This window comes from Helianthus annuus, chromosome 3, assembly GCF_002127325.2.
Source record: "Helianthus annuus cultivar XRQ/B chromosome 3, HanXRQr2.0-SUNRISE, whole genome shotgun sequence".
In the NCBI taxonomy this organism is placed as follows: domain Eukaryota; kingdom Viridiplantae; phylum Streptophyta; class Magnoliopsida; order Asterales; family Asteraceae; genus Helianthus; species Helianthus annuus.
The window spans coordinates 173,155,462-173,176,682 of NC_035435.2; the positions used below are offsets into that span (position 1 = coordinate 173,155,462).

The 21,221-nt window shown below is 40.4% G+C and overlaps 1 protein-coding gene and 1 long non-coding RNA gene across 2 annotated transcripts; one reads left to right on the forward strand and one right to left on the reverse strand.

Moving 5' to 3' along the window:
• Nucleotides 1–2,660: 2,660 nt before the first annotated feature.
• Nucleotides 2,661–14,117, forward strand: LOC118490274. The gene is made up of 3 exons (XR_004888966.1): nucleotides 2,661–2,852; nucleotides 13,176–13,382; nucleotides 14,028–14,117. It is a non-coding gene; the product is annotated as an uncharacterized LOC118490274 (long non-coding RNA).
• Nucleotides 14,118–16,246: 2,129 nt separating this feature from the next.
• LOC110930949 lies at nucleotides 16,247–18,287 on the reverse strand. Its single transcript, XM_022174336.2, has 5 exons — nucleotides 18,134–18,287; nucleotides 17,059–17,173; nucleotides 16,858–16,947; nucleotides 16,680–16,778; nucleotides 16,247–16,535 (listed from the first exon to the last, which is right to left on the reverse strand). Exons 1-5 carry the CDS (start codon nucleotides 18,199–18,201, stop codon nucleotides 16,431–16,433), a joined length of 477 nt encoding a protein of 158 aa, XP_022030028.1. The 5' UTR covers nucleotides 18,202–18,287; the 3' UTR covers nucleotides 16,247–16,430.
• Between the last annotated feature and the right edge of the window lie 2,934 nt (nucleotides 18,288–21,221).

Sequence of the window (21,221 nt, forward strand, 5' to 3'; positions counted from 1 at the left end):
GTTGCGTCCAAGGGGGAGTTTGTTAGTACACGATATGTGGACGCGACTCAGTTCGGTTCGGCTATGGTTCGGCTCAAGTCTAACGTCACGACATTCCTCCCTCGTGCGTTCCAAAGTTCCATACACAAAGCTAGAGAGCCAAACCTTGAGCACCAGGCCAGATTAGTAGCCTTGGGCTGAAACCAAGTAGACGAAACACAGCATGGGCCTCAACTGTTTTGGGCCAAAGCCCAGATCGACGAAACATGTGTGATGTCGACGAAACAAGTCTGTTTCGTCGACCATGTTTCATATCCTTTCCTGTTTCGTCGTTTTGGCCATGTGGTTTCGTCGAAGATGTTCCATTTCGTCGTTGATCTTCTGTTTCGTCAATGCTGGTGCTATAAATAGACCATATCAGACAGAAGAGAAGATAGATAGAGAACACAAGTGTGAGAGAACACACACACGAGAGAGAGAGTTTACAGAGCGTGTTTGTAAACATTGTATTGTAACTGTTTTCAAGCATTAATACATTGGTGTTAATCGTTGAATCTCGTGTCTATCATTTACGTGTTCAATCTCGGTTTGCTATCTCGGTTGGATTCCGCACAACCGGGTTGGTTTGTACACAAGGATTAGGCGACTAGATCCTCCCCTAGCCGGACCTACAAAGGTGTCTCGCCAGTTAGTCACCGGTGCAGCATACAAGTCAAAGTTGCTGTTGTAGATCAGCCTGGTCTTCCCACTCATATCCCTTGTGTACCACTCATATCCCTTGTGTACCACTGCTTCTTCACCTCACTCTCTTGCTCATAAAAATCCATTACTCCTTTTATCATCTCCTCCAATATATTATTCGGGATTCCGTGATTCACCAACTGAAAGAATCCCCAGCTCTCTAACGCATCCTTCACTTGCTCAATCACCTCCTTTCGTCATATCGTATTGTTATCGATTCCTTGGAGGTCGATGGTTGGAAGAGTTAGCTCGGGTTGTTGGGAGTTGAGGTTTTCAGGTGAAGATAGATGGAATATTGGAGGGACCTCGGTTACTCCGGATTCGACAAGTCCTTTGACCCCGGTTTTGGCTTCGTCGAACGCCCTGAGCTCCGCTTTTCGGTCATAGTCCGGTTGGATTGATGCAGAGGTACCATTGAGTGCCATCTTCTTTGTCTTCTAGAAAACAAAAACTTTGAAGTGATAAATAATAATAATAATCAGTTTCAAATTTGAGTGTAAGATATTCATAACCGTAACGTGTCTTTGTTGTTCATAACAATATGACAGGTTGCATTACATATATATCTGGACTCAACCTTTTTTTCTCTGAAAGGTGACCAGTTTTTTTATTTTTTTATTTTTAAACTAGAACATGTACAACACTAGCCAGGAGCTAGCATCAAAGAACGACCCAAATAAACTGAAATATACATTCGAAAAAATAAAATTGCTCCAGTTGGACCTGGACCACTCCAAACGCGCCCACTTAGACCTGTTTTTCACCCGTAAGTACCCGATAGACTTGTTCTCCTCAATAAGTCTTATTATTGTTACAGAAACGTCCTTATTTGAAAAGACGAGGCCTTCCAAATACACCAACAAGACAATATGATAGCCGACTGAATCATTCTTTTTGTTTGATCATCGACATGATTGTTTTTACACCAGAGGCTAATCTTTTGCCATATATAGTATATAAACGTAACCCGTCCACCGGACGGGTATTAAACTAGTTAAAATAGGGTCAAGTAGCTTAGTTTAGAACTCCAACTCTTGTATTCAGTTTTCATTTAATACAAGAGAGTCGAACCAGTTTGGGTTCTAGTGTGTGTTTGTGTGTGTTAACCAGGGCCTGAACCAACATCAATAATCCACGAATTTACATAAATACCATTATCTTCTTTCATTTCTAACTCCAAGATGTGACCCAAAAGAGTTACAACATGTGTGTTTAAAATTGAATCTCCTTTGGTGTTGTTACTTAAATAATTTCCAAACCAACTCAACAAATGTTGAATAATTTCCAAACCAAAAAAAAAAAGAAAAAAAGAAAATCAAGATACCAACCAAACAATTTAACAAATTCTTATAAATATTACACCAAAAGGATAAAAACATGTCAAGATAACATAAATGTAATAATAGCTTTAACTTATAGCAAATATCTTCAATCTGACTTAGATCTTAAAATGCAAAAGAGCAGAATTGCCATCAATTCCCTTTGCCCTCCAATAATCCACATATTCTTTTAGCGTTGTACCTCTATACTTGGCTGGATCATCTTCTCTTCTGAAAGCAGCTCGTTGATCGGTCCATACACCTTCGATGTCTCAATCACACCCGTGGTAAAGAATGACGCCACTGATACTCTTGGCCCAACCTTGTTTGCCACCACCTTGTGTTGCGAACTCACAAACTTATCGTTTGTAATTAGCTGCAAAATTCAAACGAATTTATTTTATACGCTATGCATATAAATTCTAATAGTAAACCTTAGATCCGAATATATTTTACTCATGATAAATTTTTACAACAATTATAAGCAGGGACGGATCTAGGGGGTTGACGGGGTGCTCGGGATACCCCTCAAGTTTCTTGGCGAAGTGCAAATAAAAAAATTTCTCCGTGATTTTTTTCCTAAATCCACCACAGTATACACTGATGTTTTTGAGATACCCCTTAACGTTTCTTCTAGATCTGCCACTGATCATAAGAGAGTGAAGAGAAACCTGTATAAAATCTCCAGCGTTCAATACAAGAGCTCCCGGTATAGGAGGAACATCAGTCCACTGATTCTTATAAAAGATCTTAAGGCCACCAATATAATGTTGTAGAAGAATTGTGATGAAACTATTGTCGGTGTGCTCTGGGGTACTGTTGATGCAACAAATAATAGACTGAGGATAGTAGCTAGGCTGCTTAGGCAAAAGGGTTGAAGGGTTCAACTTTGCGTAACGCAGGTCGTGGGGTCCCCCCACGTTTGCAAGACGTGGAGAGAGGTTCACTAGTTTATTTTTGTTGTTTGCTAAAGATCATCCTCTGAAGTGTGTTCAGATTCGGATGAACTAGCAAAAGGAATGTGTGTGTTAGACGTGAAAGGGAGTGACTTGCATGAAGCAAGGACTCGATGTGAATGACCAGAGATCTTAGTAATCAGGGCTGGTCAGGAATGTCTGCTTAGTAAATGAAGTGCTTAATTTATAGGAGAAGACATATCTCCCAAAGAGGAATGCATTTGACTAGTGACCATGCTTGCAGTGAGGGACTTACCCTTTCGGGGGCTGAAGCCTTTTGCCCCGCGGATAAAAGAGTGTGCTCTGAGGACCTGCGTTACTTTTGCGGCTGGTGAGTTGGTGAAGTAATCCAGAGACATGACTGCTTACTGTTCCGTGTTACTTTATTTCAGTTCCCCAGGTTTTTAACCTTTGAACCATTTTGCCTTTTGGTCATTCATGTATTGAAGTCATTTATTTTGGTTTTGGGCTACCCCCGTCATCAGCCCCCCAAGTCAGACGTTTTTGGGGAATGAGCTCAAAGACTTCTAACTTTTATACATGTGTTTTACTGCCTAGAGGCTTCAAGACTTGAAGGGTTGGAAACGGTTTTGTGATTTTTGAATTTTGACAAGACAGTTTGACAAGACTTGTGGTAGTCTGTCAGGCGGTGGTTTTAATTTCCCCCTCCAAATTATATTTTCTTCTTATCTCATTAACTGATATTTAATCAGGTCAGTTTCGCTTTGCTTATTTTGCTTTTAATTGTTTATATCATGGGTGCTCGTAAGGATTTGGCAAAATCGTTTTCCCGAATGACTCAAGAGGAAGTCGATTTGTTTTGTACGGAGTAGGGAATAGGGACAAAGTTTAAACCGGTTGCACCGGCTTGTGATAAGTCTATCGATCAGTGTCCTCCTAGATCGATCGCTTTATATTGTCGACATTTTGAGTTCTCGAATCTTCGTCATCCGTTTTCAAACTTTGTCTTAAATATTTTGGAATATTATCACATATCTTTTGGTCAAGTTCACCCCCTTGGAATGGCTAGGGTTTTGCATTTTGAAATTTTGTGTCGGGCTTCCGGGTATGATCCGACTCTGTTGTCGTTCCGTCGTTTCTTCCGGCTTGCCAAGAATGGTGACTGGTTTACTTTCGAGACCACTCAAATTGATACCTGTTTGATTTCGTCCATGGTTTCTACACTTGGGATCTGGAAAGATCGGTTTTTCTGGGTGTCTGAGGAGATTGTTCCCTTCAAACTTGTTTGGAGACACCCGGATGCCGTTTTGAACGAACCTGAGCCTTCTGAGTCTGAAATAAATACTCGATTTTTAGAAATTCTTAGGGAGTGTTCTTCAAGGCTTCGTCCCTTTCCTGAGCATTTGTTGGTATTATTGGGTCTTAGTAAATTGTGGGAAAAACGTGATCGAGACCCGGTGCTCATGAGAGATGGGAAGGGTATGCATTTATTTTTCTCATGTGCTTGTGTTCTTATTTCTTTGCTTGCTTATATGTTTTTTGTTTATTTTGCAGTTATGTCTGCCCTTGACTTTATAAAAAGCGATGACACTTCCGATGTTGCTTTTGATGATGTTGGTGCTACCCCTGGTGAGGATGCAGTTGTTAGGGGTTCTGATTATAGGTTCGAGGGTTCTAGGTATGTGAATGTCCCGAATGTTAAAGGTTTTACCAAGGCTACTGCTTCCAAGGGTTCCACTCGTCGTTCACAACGCCATCTGAAGGGTGTTGATCAGCCCTCTGGTTCAGAGCCTATTGATGTTAGTGATGATATTGAAGCATCAGCAGATCAAGCTATGGATGTCAGCAAGGGTAAGGAGAAAGAGCTAATTGTTTCAAAGAAGAATGAAAGTTAATTAAGAAAGGTAATACTCCTGTTATTCAAGGTTCATCAGTCAAGAGTGTTGAGAGCTTCGAAGGTTTGGAGGGTCAGGAGGTTTATGTTCCTAACTGGGGGGTTAAGGTTGGTGATACTTTCAAAGACCCGGCTGTTTGTGCTGAGGCCTTAGCACATTTTGCTCCTCCCGGTGTTTGAAGCGCCATATCTGAGATGGAGGCTGATCATCTTATTTCTAGGATGATGTTGAGTTCCTGCAACCTTTCGGCCCTGTTGGCTGAAGGTGTTACTCGTTTTGCCAAAGGTATGCAGGAATATGAGGAAGCCTCCAAGAAGAAGGAAAGGATGAAAGCTTCGATAGCTGCCATGAAGAAGGAGATTGATAGCTTTTCTGAAAAAGAGCTTGCTTGGGTTAAGAAGGAGGGTGAGCTGATAAGAAGACATGAAATTGAGATGAGTGATCTCAAAAAGAGTTTTGAAGCCGATAGATTGAAGCTAAAATCTGACAGGGAGGCCTTAGTTGTTCAACAAAAGGCCTTTGATGAGGAAAAAGAGAGCTTAAAGGCTTCGGTTGCCCAAGCTACTAGAGACAACCAGTGGCTTATTGAGCAGGGCTTTCACCAAGTTGTGACCTATCTTCTTCACTCCAAAGAGTTCAATTCTGCTCCAGGTGAGGTTTACACTAAACTGCTCAATTTGGGTAAACATCAGGGTCTTATTACAGGTTATAAGCTTCATGAATCTGGCCATCCTTTGGAAAAATCTCCTTTGTACCGTCCCGAGGCTTCCGATATCTTCAAGGGTTCCGTAGAGCAGATGGAAAGGCTAACATACCCATATGTAAGCCAGGTTGCTTCTTGCTATGGTAAGCCCCTTTCTGTCTTGAAGGGATTAAAGCCTGATGGTCTCAATGAAAAGGTGTGTGTCGAAGTACTCAACTCTCTTTCAAGGAAACGTTCTTATTTGGGGGATAGTGAAGATACCTTTTCTGGAGAACTTGATGCTCCTAAGGATGCAAGCCTGGATGGTTCGGCTGTTGGTGGTGAAGGCTCAAAGGCTAAGAAGGTTAAGAAGACTAAGAAGGCCAAAGGTAACAGTTCTGGTGCTTCTAAGCCTTCTACTGATGCATGATATTCGTAGCTTTCTTAGCGCTTTAAAACAATTTGTGGTTTGTAACCTTAACTTCGAACAATATTAGGTTTGCAGGAACCCTTAAGGTTCCTGTTATGTGGTTGTGCTTTTAGGCCTGTATGGCCGTTTGAACAATGTCTAAGCTTGCAAGTCACTAGGACTTGTTTTAACTTGTGTTTGAATGGTTGAAAGTCTTTCAGGGCTTTCTTTGTTATCATATTATGTTTAGCTATTTTCTTTGTGTTGTGTTTTTATACTTGTGCCTATTTTGTTAAGGCAGCTTGGTTGGTTTTAAGCTTTTAAGCTTTTTGGCTATATGTAGGTAGGTTGAAGCCTTTAAGGTTTCGAGTTGTCATATATGTGGCTTGAAGCCTTGAAGGCTTCTTAGTTTTGTAACCTGACTTGGTTTGTATTTTAAGTTTTTATAACTCTTTGCTCAAGTTGTTTTACTACTCTTCGAGTTATCTTTTTCTTGTAACTTTTTCTTTGTCGAGTTTGTGTTGCCTTTATGCTTTTTATACTTTAAAGGGTTCAGTGCTGCAGTCACTTAGCCTTGGTATTTTTAACAAGAAGACATAGCACCTATCCTATTTATTTTCTTGTTTTTGTTTGATTTCGTAAGCCTGTTCGTTGATTATTCTTCTAAGGCTTAAGAACATTTGGTGTAGGTTGTTCAAACCCGTCTATGAGACAATTTTGTTTTTTATAATAAGTCTCATGGAGTTGTATTGATTTAGGAACTCACCCCTTATATAGGTTCATTCAACCCTTGAACCTATTGAGCGATATGGCCTGGGAGCTCATCCCCTTACATGGCCCTTGCCATGGAGTTTTTTGCTAGCTTCTCAACCTGATTTTAGGATAGAAAGACAAGTTTGATAAAACAACTTCATTCATTCAATAGGTACTTGTTCTTATAAAAGGTTTTCGTAGTGTCATTCTCGAAATACAACTTGTGAAATACAAACCAATCTTTCCTGTTTAGACATGGAACCTTTTCAAGGTCTTTCCATTCCAATGCCTTGGAAGCCTTTTGTCTTCTGAGTCTACTAGCTTGTAAGATCCACCCTTATGTGCTTCAAGGACGGTATACGGGCCTTCCCATTTTGGGCCAAGTTTTCCTAGATTCTCTCTTTTGCTAGCTTCGTTGTTTCTAACGACCAGATCTCCAGGCTTGAAGTGTTCGTTCTTAACTCTCTTGTTGTAGTAGGCTTCCATTTGTTGCTTGTATTTGGCTTCTTGGATTGCAGCTTGGTCTCGTGCTTCCTCTAGGAGTTGTAAGTTCAACATAGTCTCTTTTTGGTTTGTTTCGGGATCTATGTTGACGATTCGTTGTGTTACAACTCCTATTTCAGCAGGAATTACAGCCTCAGACCCAAATACTAGGCTATAAGGTGTTCTTTTATGGCTTGTTTATTCGGTTGTCCGGATTGCCCATAAAACACTTGGCAATTCTTCGAGCCAGTTGCTTTCATACCTTCCCAATCTTGTTTTGATACCTTCTACTATGCTTCGATTCGTCCTTTCAACCTGACCGTTTGATTGCGGGTAAGCCACTGAGCTGAAGACCCGGTTGATCTTGTATTCTTTGCACCAAACGCTGAAAGGCTTCTCAGCAAATTGCTTTCCATTGTCAGTGACAAGTACTCCCGGCAATCCATAACGGCAAATAATGTTCTCCCAAACAAAGTCGATGACCTGCTTGCCCGTGATCTTTGCAAGTGGTTTAACCTCCGGCCACTTGGTGAAATAATCTATGGCCACCAGTAAGAACTTTACTCCGCCTTTGCTTGGGGGAAATGGATCGACAATGTCCATCCCCCATTTATAGAATGGCCATGCTGAGGTTATTGGGACAAGGTCATGCTTGGGACTTTTTGGGATTGGTGCATGAATCTGGCAGGCATCACATTTTCTCAACTGCTCACTGGTATCCCGATGCATCGAGTGCCAAAAATACCCAAGGTTCATGAGTTTTGCAACCACCGACCTGGCACCAAAATGAGCTCCGCATATACCTTCGTGAATTTCTTTGATCAAATACTGACTTTACTCAGGACATCTTAGCAGGGGTGCAAGATAACCCTTTTTGTAAAGGGTTTCACCTTGTAGCACATATTGCCTTGCTTTGATCTTGACCCTTTCGGCTTCTATTTGATCTCTTGGCAATTCACCATTTTTAAGGAATTTCTTGATTGGAGTCATCCAATTTGGTTCTTCCTCGGTGACTACGTCTTGAACTTCCAATTCATCGATTGATGGGGCCTTTAGCACTTCTACCAACACCTTCTTGGTAAGGTGGGCAAAAGTGAGAGATGCAAGCTTACTCAAGGCATCCGCTTTTTTGTTTTGGGACCTGGGAATTTGCTTGATGTTGCATTCTTGGAAGGTTTTCATCAGCTCTTTGGATTTCTCTTTGTATCTTTTCATGTTGGGCTCTTTTGCAACATAGCTATCGTTTACTTGGCTTGAGACCAGCAATGAATTTGTGAACACTTCAAGCTTTTGGACTTTCATTTCTTTGGCTAGTTTTAAGCCGGCGATCAGTGCCTCGTATTCAGCTTCATTGTTGGTGGTCTGAAAATCAAAACGGAGAGCATACATGAATTCCATCCCTTCTGGGTTGATCAAAATGAGCCCAGCCCCTGACCCTTCAACACTTGAAGCCCCATCAGTGAAAAGCTTCCAGGCTTCAAGGTTTGAAGGTTCAGTGGCAGCGGTGTTCACTTCAGTGATTGTTGGCTTTGGGACTTCTACAATTAAATCGGCCAAGACTTGGGCTTTTATAGCTTTTCTTGGGACATAGGTGATGTTATGTTCACCTAGTTCCACTGCCCATTTGGCTAGTCGTCCCAAGTTTTCTGGTTTTTCAAGCACACTCCTAATGGGTTGGTCGGTGACCACTTGTATAGGGTGTGCTTGGAAATACCTCCGAAGCCTTCTAGTTGTTTGAACTAGGGCTAGGGCAAGTTTTTCAAGGGGAGGATATTTGGTTTCAGCCAATTTTAGAGTTTTGCTGAAAAATAAACTGGTACCTGAACCTTGTCTCGCTCAATGGTGAGGACCGCGCTTATGGCCTCTTCAGCAACTGAAAGGTATACCGAGATTAACTCTCCCGTTTCGGGGGCTGCAATGTCTGGCAAGGAAGCTAGATGTTGTTTCATCTGGTTGAAAGCTTCTTCAGCGTCCTTAGTCCATTTGAAGTTCTTCTTATCAGAGCAGCCCTTGAGCGTTTTGAAAAAGGGTAAAGACCTTTCAGCCAACTTGGAGGTAAAACGCTTCAAGGCTGTAAGCTTCCCATTTAAGCTTTCAACCTCTTTCTTGCTTCTTGGTGGTTTGGTTTCTAGAACAGCTTTTACCTTGCTCGGATTGGCTTTAATGCTTTGTTTCCCCACAATATGCCCGAGGAATTTACCTTCCTCAAACCCAAAGGAACACTTTTCGGGGTTGAGTTTCATGTTGACCTTTCTTAGGTTCTTGAAGGTTTCTTGGATGTCATCGAGCATTTGATATTCCGTCTTGCTTTTAATCACCAGGTCATCGACATATGCCTCCATGTTTCGACCAATTTGACTTGAAAAGGCTTTGTCAACTAGTCGTTGGTAGGTTGCTCTAGCGTTTTTGAGGCCAAAAGGCATCTTCTGATAACAAAAGATTCCTTTTTCAGTGTGGAACGCTGTCTTTTCCTCATCTTCTTCTTTCATGAGTATTTGATGGTACCCTTTGTAAGCATAAAGAAAACAGTTGAAAGGGTAACCGGTGAGGGAGTCAACTTTGAGATCGATTTCTGGTAATGGGTAGCAATCTTTTGGACAAGCCTAGTTGAGATCCTTGAAGTCTATGCACATCCTCCAGGAGTTGTCTGGCTTCCTAACCATAACTGGGTTTGCAACCCATGATTGGTACTTGACTTCTCGGAGAATGTCGGCTGACACAAGCTTTTCAACCTCTTGGCAAGCAGCCAGGCTTCTCTCAGGTGCTAGACTTCTTTTCTTTTGGACCACAGGCTTAACGTCTGGTGGTATCCTTAACTCATGTTCAGCAATGTTTCGAGGGATTCCTGTCATATCTTCTGGACACCAAGCGAAGACATCGTTGTAGTGTGTTAACAACTTTACAAGATATGAGAGGGTTTCTTGTGAAAGGCTTGGGTTTACCCTTATTCTTTGTTCAGGGTACTTGGGGTTTATGATTAGCCTTTGTTTATCTTCTTCACTTTTGGAACTTTCTTCTTCGGCCAGGTAGGCCTCCTGAGAAGGTTGAAGGGTTGCTATTCCCCTCTCGGTGGGAAATTTGACAGTGCCATGGCCAACAGACACGGCCATATAAAATGCACACTGCCCCGGCCTCCCAATGATCACATCATAGTTTGAAGGTATATTGATAACCACAAAGGTGAGTGGTTGGATTCTTTCCTTCTGACCTTCGCGGAAACGAACATTAAGAGGCAGTTGCCCTAAAGGCTTAAGGGGTATGTCGGCAATACCTTTTATGGAGGTCCCATAGGGTTGAAGCCTTGAGCGTTCTTCATTGCTCAAACGGTTAAAGAACTTTTCGAACATGATTTCAGTGGCAGCACCAGTGTCTATGTAGGCTTTGTTTGTTTGTAACGTACCTACAGTTGCTTCCACCACAAGAGGACTTGATAGGGGGTCTCTCTCTGTTGGAGGAAAGCAAACACATTGAAGCTCCCAAGCCTCCAACCGTTGCCTCTTGTGCGGAACCCTCCCAACAAAATCCACCATATTGACTTCCTTTCCCTTTCCTTCAGCCATTTTGTCCCTTACCCCTTTCACCAAATGAGCAAGTTCTCCGGACTTAACGGCTTCCTCAATTTTTTTCTTGAGCTGGAAGCAATCATTGGTGTGGTGACCCTTTTCTTCATGAAACTCACAATATTGTGTGAAGTTCTCATTTTTTCTGCTTTTGGGGAGAGGCCTAGGAGGCCGAAAGTTTTGCTTGACTTCTTCCGTTGCGAGGATTTCTTGAGGAGACTTTGTGAGGGGTGTGAAACTTATGCCTTTCTCCCTGCCGGAAGGGTTGCGACCTTCAGACCTTCGATGGTCTGAACCCTTTTGGCGTCTGTCATAGGAGTTAAAGTTTCCCCTTTTTCTAGTCAGGCTGTTGCTTCGCCAACTGGAACCTCTTTTCCTTTGCTCTTTAATATCTACCGCCTCCTCTCCCCGAATATGGGCTTCTGCTCTTTCGAGAGCTTCTTCTAAGGTCTTGGGCAGGGATTTGTTGAAATCTCTTGTGAGATATTTTGAGGTGATAGCATTCATAAAACCAGCTACCCTCATTTTCTCATCTGCCCCTACATATGTGAGACCTTCCTTCTTGTATTGTTCGATAAACTCTCGATGACTTTCATCATTACGTTGTTTTATCTGAAAGATCACCGTTACATCTTTGACATATCGCCTTTGTTGGGAGAAATTGGCAAGAAAACCCTTTCTGAGGTCGTCGAAGCTTCGAACGCTTCGAGCAGGTAAATCATTGAACCAAATCCTGGCTGATCCGACAAGAGTTTGCATGAACATTAGACAACATTCAGCGTTTGACCATTTCTCAATCCTTGTTGCACCGGTGAAGATCTGAAGATGGTCCTCAGGATCTTCGGTCCCATCATATGTTTTGATGTGGGACGGTATCTTGATCTTTGTTTGAAAATCATAATCGGCTATTTGCTGCGAAAAGCATGAAAGGTTACTTGGCTTGTAAGGTTTGGCCAAATCTTCTTCAACCCTTGCACCCACGTTGTTGTTGTTTCCTTGGGTGGCCAGCACTTGATTGATGAAGTGCTGCCACGGGAAACTGGCCATCATCTGAGTCATCATCTGGGGCATAAAGTTGAAGCCTTGAAGGCTTCCGGGTGCAACAGAGCAGTTAACTCCCAAAGGGGTGCTCATAACGGCACTTCGTGCCAAGGGGAGTACCGACAGGGCTTGTTCCCATGAAGTTGTTGTTGGGGTTGGAATACTTGTCGCCGGGGACTGTAGGAGCTGGTCAAGGGTCAGCTCATGGCCCAGTGGAGCACCACTTGTAGCTGGTTGGGATGAGAAGAGGGGGTATGTTGTAGGATTCGGCCTTGCGGACAGATACGGGTTAGGATTTGGAGGATTACTGGGACCAGCCTCGTCCCTAGATATAAAAGGAGGGATGGGAGGTCCGGGAGATAGCGTTGGTTCTGGCTCATCATAGTCTAGACGAATTCTCACTCCCTTGTCCCTTTCCCTACTAACATATTGGTTGAGGAGAGACCTCAACTCAAGGAAATTGTTAGCAACCCCTTCAGGGGTAAGCTCAACACGTGTTGGTGTGTCAGAGACACCAACGTTGGTGGAAGGGACTCCGGATCTGGATGGAGTTAGGGTGTTGAAAATGAGAAACTCAGGAGTGCTCCCCGGAGTTGAGAAAGAAGTTGGTATAGCCACATGAGTTTGGCTAGTACCCGGGGTAGAGGTGTTTGGAACCTGATTTACTTCTCCCGGTGATTCACTTTCTGACATGGTAGTTTCAAGAGAAAAGAGCTACACTACTAGGTCTTTTGGAGGAGAAATAGTGGTGTAGCCCCACGGTGGGCGCCAACTTGTTGATGCAACAAATAATAGACCGAGGATAGTAGCTGGGCTGCTTAGGCAAAAGGGTTGAAGGGTTCAACTTTGCCTAACGCAGGTCGTGGGGTCCCCCCATGTTTGCAAGAACTGGAGAGAGGTTCACTAGTTTATTTTTGTTGTTTGCTAAAGATCCTCCTGTGAAGTGTGTTCAGATTCGGATGAACTAGCAAAAGGAATGTGTGTGTTAGACGTGAAAGGGAGTGACTTGCATGAAGCAAGGACTCGATGTGAATGACAAGAGATCTTAGTAATCAGGGCTGGTCAGGAATGTCTGCTTAGTAAATGAAGTGCTTAATTTATAGGAGAAGACATCTCCCAAAGAGGAATGCATTTGACTAGTGACCATGCTTGCAGTGAGGGACTTACCCTTTCGGGGGCTGAAGCCTTTTGCCCAGCGGGATAAAAGAGTGTGCTCTGAGGACCTGCGTTACTTTTGCGGCTGGTGAGTTGGTGAAGTAAACCAGAGACATGACTGCTTACTGTTCCGTGTTACTTTATTTCAGTTCCCCAGGTTTTTAACCTTTGAACCATTTTGCCTTTTGGTCATTCATGTATTGAAGTCATTTATTTTGGTTTTGGGCTACCCCGTCATCAGGTACCTATCGTTAATTCAGGTTGTGGACAAGAAGGATAGTAATGACCAAGAACAGCAAGCTCGTTCGCGCATCCCATATCCAGAAGGTGATTCGCATCAAGCCTAAGAGCTTCGGACATTAACTCGAATAAACAAACCCCGAGTTTCATCACTTGTTTCGAGTACTCCAACAATATATCTCTACAACAATAATATCCAATTAGTAAGGTGGTGTTTGTTTTTTGGCTAGAAGTACTTCTGGCCACTTATGTCTGCGCCGCGCAGACGCGCGCAGAGGTTTAGAGTCCGCAGCTTGTTTGTTTTCTCGCAGACCTTTCATTAAAAAAGGTCTGCGAGACCTCTTCACCACACAGACATGATTCCATGTCTTCTTGGAACCTCTTCTTGGCAGACCTCTTCTTCCACCACCTCCACCACCACATCCCTGCCACCACCTCCACCACCACATCCCTGCCCAAACCTCCGCCACCACATCCCTGCCCAAAAACCCCAAATCGAACCAAAACCCCAAATCGGAGATCGTGAACCTCAAATCGAACCAAAACCCCAAACCGTAGAGAGAGAGAGTGAGAGAGATACCGTAGAGAGAGAGAGAGATAGAGAGAGAGAGAGATCGGTGGTGGTGGTGCTACCAGATCGGAGATCGGTGGTGGTGGTGCTACCAGATCGGAGATCGGTGGTGGTGCTGCTACCAAACCATAGAGAGAGAGAGCCGGCTCCCCTTCTTCTCCGGCGAGCCCCCCACCACTCCACCTTCTTCTCCGGCTCCCCTTCTTCTTCGGCTCCCCTTCTTCTCCGGTGGGTAGTGGCTGAAGTGGTGGTGGAGGTGGACGGTGGTTGTGGTGGCTGAAGTTAAACTATTAACTGGATAGATTAAATAGTAGAACCTGCAAGGTGGTGGCAACTCGTGTGGTTCAGGAGGGTTAGGAGCCATGGTGCAGTGCAGCAGTAGAACGAGTCTCGCCAGCTGGTCACCGGTACAGCATACAAGTCAAAGTTGCTGTTGTAGATCACCCTAGTCTTCCCACTCATATCTTTTGTGTACCACTGCTTCTTTAACTCGGTGTCTTGTTCATGAAAATCTATCACTCCTTTTATGATTTCCTCCAATATATTATTCGGGATTCCATGATTCACCAACTGAAAGAATCGCCAGCTCTCCAATGCATCCTTCACTTGCCCGATCACCTCCTTTCGTCGTATGGGATCTTCGTTGATTCCTTGGAGGTCGAAGGTGGGAAGAGTTAGCTCGGGTTGTTCGGAGTTGAGGTTTTCGGGTGAAGGTAGATGGAATATTCTAGGGACTTCTGTTATTCCGCCATCAACAAGTCCTTTGACACCGGTTTTGGTTTCGTCGAACGCCCTGAGCTCTGCTTTCCGGTCATAGTACGGTTGGGTTGATGCAGAGGTACCATTGTGTGACATCTTCTTTGTCATGTAGAAAACAAGAACCTTGAAGTGATAACGGGTGATAATTTGTACATCTAGGATACGTGTCGTATTGATTTGTCCATCATAGATATAAAAAGAAGAGTAAATTACAAAGTTCGTCCTTTATGTATGTCATATATTACAAAGTATGTCCTTTATCTTTAATAAGCTCAGAAAACATACTCAATGTTTGTAAACCCTTACAAGTTATGTCATTTAGTCATAACACAGTTAGTTTTCATTGTTAAATCTTACCAAACAGACCCCACATAAGGGTATTTTGGTCATATCACCCTAAATACTAAAATAAATAATTATAATCTAATCTAAAAACTAATAAACAAAAATAAGTATGTTTATAAATATATATACACAGATAAACACAACCCAAGACTCTCTCTCCATCTCTAACTACCCTACCACCACCACCACCTACTCCCACTATCACCACCTTCTGCTCCGGTGAAGCACCACCGTCAAATTCCGGCGACCAAGAACCCTCATTGCGGCGGAACCCTAGCTCGCACCCCCCACTGTTGGTGACCCTCCATCTCCACCATCTGGTTCATATCGCCACCCTCCATCTGGATCTGGAAGAACAATGGCTTGGATCTGCAGAACGATGGTTAGATCGGGCCTTTATTGACTCGTTGCCGGTTTTCATGGATTCCGGCTTAGATCTGGATTCTGGCTTATCAACATACCCCCTTCTTTCATCACCTGCACATCAACATACCCCCTTCTTCTCTCTATCTAACAATCTCTGTCATCATCATCTGTCTTCAACATCAACATCATCCACCTTCACCGACCCCTGAAATTGACGGAGCAGAGGGAAGAGGGTGGTTCGTCTGCTGGTGGGTGTTGTCGGAGAGGGGAGCCGGTCGGAACTCCTCACCTCTTGTCGTCTGCCAAAGGAAATTGAGAGGTAGAGGGTAAGGCAGAGGGGTGTATCATATGTATGTGTGTTTGTATGTGAAGGAAATGAGGTATCAGGATCTTACATCTGCATTTTTGTTTTGTGAGATTGGATTTAGGATAAGTTTTGAATATTTTTTTCTTTGTGTTTTGAAGATCTGGGTTTTGTTTGAAGTTTTGAAGATATATTGTGCAGTTTTGAAGATATAATGTGCAGATTATGAAGATTTGAATTTTTTATAATTTTATTTTTCTAGTATTAAGGTAAAGACCAATATACTCTCATGTGCTTCTCACGTGACCTGATTTAACTGGGAAAACAAACTAGGTTTAGGGTAAAGGACATAACCTGATTGGTTTTTCAAACATTAAGGATGTTTTCTGAGCTTATTAAAGATGAAGGACATACTTTGATATATTAGACATACATAAAGGACGAACTTTGAAATTTACTCTAAAAAGAAAAATAAAATATGTTATCCACAGTTCAAGATGCATCATGTAACCAACAAATATTTATTGGATATTCAACATTCAACCTTTAAAAACTGAAATAATATAAAAGATGAAACTTGGGTTCAAACCCAAACTGAAATTTAGGTTTGAGATTGGTTCGATTCGAGCGTTTAACAATCTTACAATAACTGAGTGGTAAAGCGTCGTCCCTCTATTCACCACTTGAAACGATATAGTTCTTGTAAAAGATAACATCAAAACTTAAGTTTTGTTTCAGTAATAAACGTGTTCCTTTAGTAAATAATAACTTAAATAAAAGATGAATCCTTAAACTACAAATCCAACTCAACAAATGTTGCATAATCAACAAAACCTCGACACAAATCATGCAAAAGATTGCCTCAAAATGTCCGCGAAACAAAAAATAAGAAAATCAAAGTAAATTTTCTCTTAGGTGGTCTTCGTTTTGGCAGCCTTCTTTGTTGTTGAAGATCTTCTTGGGGGGGAATTCTTCATCCCGACGAAAAACAGAAGTGCCCCCAACAACGCCAAACTCTACAAAAAAAAAAAAAAAAAAAAAAAAAACCAACCAAGATTACAAAAGAACCAGTCAAACGGGTCAACTGACCGCTCTGATATAAACACAACCCGAATTGACCCACCCATAATAAGTGAACGGTTAAGTGTTGGCAATCAAACCTGTGTGAATTTGATGAAAAGGTGAAGGAATTCCTTTTTCTCGATGTCATAATTGTAGAAGTCGTATAAGATGGGAGTGGCGATCAACTGGTGCAGAATCTGTTAAGAAAAAGAAATTAAACAAATCGTTCTGATAGATAAAAAAGAAAACGCGTGTTTGTAATCGGGTATTGCTAACCAGCAGAGTAGCGCCAAGGGTACTGCCAAAAACAAACAGCAAGCTTCCGAGGGCTTTCAGGGCAATAGCACCAGCAACCAAGAACTTGATCTGTATGATAACACCGTTTAACAACCACAAATTAATGTCTGTTAACGGAACTTTACTCCTTTAGATGTGAATTATTATGATTATTTCGAAGCGCTATGAAATAGATTATACCTCAAAAGCTGGCACTTGGAAGCCTGTGTGTGTTGTCAAATGCTTTGAAAACACATTGAACTTTGGTTTAAGAGCTTTGGCTGCATATCCACCATCAACTCCAAATTCGTTAAACCTACAAGCGCCAAAAGCAAATTCAGTCATTAAGCATCGTAAAAATGATGATTCGGTCATTAAGCACCAAAAAAAATGGTTTTAGTAGTAAAAAAAATTAAAACTCACAGAAATAATAAAAAAAACAACATAATCATATTCATAAAAACATAGATTATTTCAAATGAATGAACATCTTTTTTCTTCATTTTATAGAAAATTTAAATTTTATCTTCCTCTGGAAATAAAAGTCAATAACAACATCTGGAAGACAATTCATCCATTTAAAAACTTAAAAGTAAAAATTAACATTTTCTTAAAAGCAATTTAAAAAAATTTCAACTAATCTACAATATTGAGATATAACATGCTACTTTATGAGAAAAAAACTGGTACTATTTATATTTCAGCTTCTTAATTATGTAATTCAGAATGAAAACTTAAAACAAAAGCATCAATAACATCAATAAAGCAAACTTAGAACATAATCAACATGAAAACTTCTAGAATCTAACTTTTCGTGGACAACAAGTCACCTAATAGCTCAATCAAACATAAATCTCCGTTAAAATCTCACATACAAATAACCTACAACATTGACATATAACATGCTAATTTACAGAACAAACTGCTAGTATTTAGCTTCTTAATTGTATAATTCAGAATGAAAATTTTAAATAAAAACATCAACAACATAAATCAAGCAAACTTAGAACATAATCAACATAAAAAAACTTCTAAATCTAACGTTTCGTGTACAGCAAGTCACCTAAAAAAGCTCGTATTATAAATAACCTAACAATAATTTCACAGATCAACAATCGCATAACTCAAAACTACATGTAACACACATGCATAGATACAAAACCGAAACCGAAACCGAAAATTCAGATCCGAAACCACAGATCGAGAAAACAAACACACATAACGATGAATTTCAAAATTTTCAAACTAGATCTGAAGCAGAAGATGTGATACTTACTCTTGCCAAGCGGAGAGAACGAAGACGGAGACGAAGAGGACACGACCGACGAACGATAAGAACGCCATTGAAGCAGCTTCAAGCTCTCTGTCTACTTTCTCTCTCTAGAATTGTATAGAGATAGAGAGAGAAGCTGAGAAGACTGAAGGTGTTTAAATTTTGAGAAAAAGTACCGCTTTAGTGGATATGTTACATTTAGGTCCTCAAGGTTGTGTGTTTTTATTAAGTTGAGGACCTTGAGTTTTGAAGTATACAGTTTGAGACATTACATGACTACAATAGGTATGTGCCAAAAAGGAGAAAATAGCACGTGATGAGTTTGTAAAGAGTATGGAAAAACCAAAAGAGTAGTTGAGTGATTCAAAAAGGTTGTACAAGGTGTGTTAGTAGGTAACACGGCTCATTGATTATGAAGTATTGTTGTCACCTAACTTGAAAATCGGAACAAAAAAGTTTGGAGATATAACGCTATAAAGTGTGGTCGTGACCCTTTACATAGACGTTATGTCATCCACCTCTAATCCATCATACAAAACCACTTCCCTAAGAGTGTGGTCATGACCCAAACCACTATCTTCTTTATTTTTTAATTAATTTTGTTTTAAAATTATCAAATGGAAGGTCGTGGTTGTCGTGGTTTAATCAACGCGAACCATTGTGATTTAATGAGGGGATAGTGTAGTGCATGAATAATGGTCTAATGTAGCAAATCATGACCCAACCATGGTCCTCACACCCCTTATCCTAAGAATGGACTGATATCCTGTATCAGTGTTGTTTTTAGGAAGATAGAGGGAATAAGTTGTGGCGGCATTTTACGAACTTATCACGGGTGCAGTATACTATGATGTCTCTTATAACTCATTCCGGATTAATGGATAGAACTTAGGACTTAGGAGTATGTTCAAGTAAGGATTATGGCATTAGTCATTACGGCTTTACTAAAAGGAAAAAAAAGTGTTTAAGTGTTTGGTTTATAAGTTTTAACTCATTGTGAATAAATCAACTAAAAGTAAAGGTGTTCATTAATAGCATATCATGTACATTTTATCTTCCTTTTTCTTCCGTATTTTCAATCTCATTATGCATCGATGGAAAAAACTACAAGGGAATCCAAGGGTATTGAACTTCGGTTATTTTATTTTGGGTTTCAACATTGTCATAGTTTGCAAATTTAATCTTTTGAAATATATCTAAGTGTGTACATATGGAAGTGGAATGAAAGGTGAATAGCAAGTAGCATTATGTAAATGAATATGAGGAATGAAAAACATAGCATATGAACATTAACATATAGTTGATTGGGCTAATTTAAATAAATAAATTTGTAGTTTAATACCTAACAAAACATTAATTTTTAATTGAACTTTGACAAGCCGTGAGGCGTGAGGTAATTTGAATGTTTGTTTTATTTGTATTTAAAGGTTTTCTTTTATATATAAACCAGAATTACCACCTGCCTCAATGCGGCAGGGATTCATTAGTTATATATCACGTTAGATGAAAGGAAAAGGTTTCTCACATGACCACGAGCCTATGTGTAAAAAACCGAGAAAAAATAACTAAGTTGATCTCTGACTCGCACGTTGCGACAGACCTATCAAACGGGAAAAAATAGACGCGCTGCGACGGACATGTCAAACAGGAAAAAAATAGATGAAAAAACGTTGAACCTCACACGCACGTTGCGGCGTGTTACTTCGGAAATTTAGAACAACACGTTAAACGAAGAACTTATGAAAGATGAAAAGTATATAAGAGGTTAAAGTTGAAAATAAAAAAGTGTTGAGATTAAATTGCGAAAGATGAAAAGCTTTTGAGTTGAAAGTAAAAAAATTAAAGGAGTAAAATTGTAAAAGATGAAAACTTTTGAATTAGAAGTGAAAAATCAAATTAATCAAATGGGTTAAAAAAAACAATGCAATTTTTCTGACAACAAATGTGTGTTGTAGAGGATCCTGTAAAAAAGGCATAAAGTGTGAGAAGGGTAAGAAAGGATCTCAGCCATTACATCTTTTGATCTAATGGTTGAGACCAATAGGGACCAAATTGTAAAATCTTTTCATTAATTTGGATTGATTTGAAATATCCAGAGGCAATAAGTCTTTTAAACCCACTAGAAATTAGGTAATACACATGTAATTTTCCCCCCGTCTTTTTTAAACGTCAATAACTTTTTATACGCAACTGTTTTTTTTTTTTTTTAAAATTACACCATAATAACGAGCGTTTTTTTATCTTTAATATGAGTACCATATTGCTATAGTTATATAGAGAAAAAAATATGTTTCAATCAGATGTTTAGTCAATGAATGGTGTTATATACTTGCTGAATGGTGTTATATACTTGCTGAATGGTGTTATATACTTGTTGAATGGTGTTATATACTTGCTGAATGGTTTTATATACTTGCTGAATGGTGTTATATACTTGCTGAATGGTGTTATATACTTCTTATAATTAAGGTGGCGGTTATGAGAAGTTTTTAATTAATTGAATTAATAATAAAATTACTTGTTTACCATTTTCAATTAATTTAGATCTAATGGCTGAGATTTTTTCTTACCTTTTTCACACTTTTGATCTTTTTTACAATAACCTTACCTTATGTACGGTTTTACTTTATTTAAAAAAACAAAAAAAATGGTTAGGCGTTTTCAAAATTTTGAAATCAAGTTGTTCAAGTATATAACTAAATCTTTCTTGCATTACTGTAAAAGTTTTCTCTAGTTAGTTTTAAAATTTTAAGTTTCAAGTGCAAAGGGGTATAAGATGTCAAGTTATGATAATGAAGGTAACACTTTGACAGATGAAAAGGTCATGAAGGATGCAAAGTGATCTTGATCCTATGTGGCAAAGTACACGTAGTTGCACCAATAGCAAACAGCCGGCCACGCACGCGCCTGACCAAATGGCTTTTAATATTCAAGTTTGGCGCGTGTCTTTAGTTTGAAAATTGATGACCATTTGGTGGCAAGTATCGATATGGAATTGGTATTTCTATTGGCTTTTGTGTACTCATTTTTTTTGATTTTTTTGGTACTGATACCGGTATTTATTTTTTGGTATTTTTGTTATTGGTACTGG

What these genes read in the sequence shown, in the direction of transcription:
- LOC110930949 (XM_022174336.2), bottom strand. Translation starts at nt 18,201, where the DNA reads ATGGCGTTCTTATCGTTCGTCGGTCGTGTCCTCTTCGTCTCCGTCTTC. An exon ending in GTTCTCTCCGCTTGGCAAGA is followed by an intron (nt 17,174 to 18,133) that starts GTAAGTATCACA and finishes TGGCGCTTGTAG; the next exon opens with GTTTAACGAATTTGGAGTTG. An exon ending in TTTTCATCAAATTCACACAG is followed by an intron (nt 16,536 to 16,679) that starts GTTTGATTGCCA and finishes TTTTTTTTGTAG; the next exon opens with AGTTTGGCGTTGTTGGGGGC.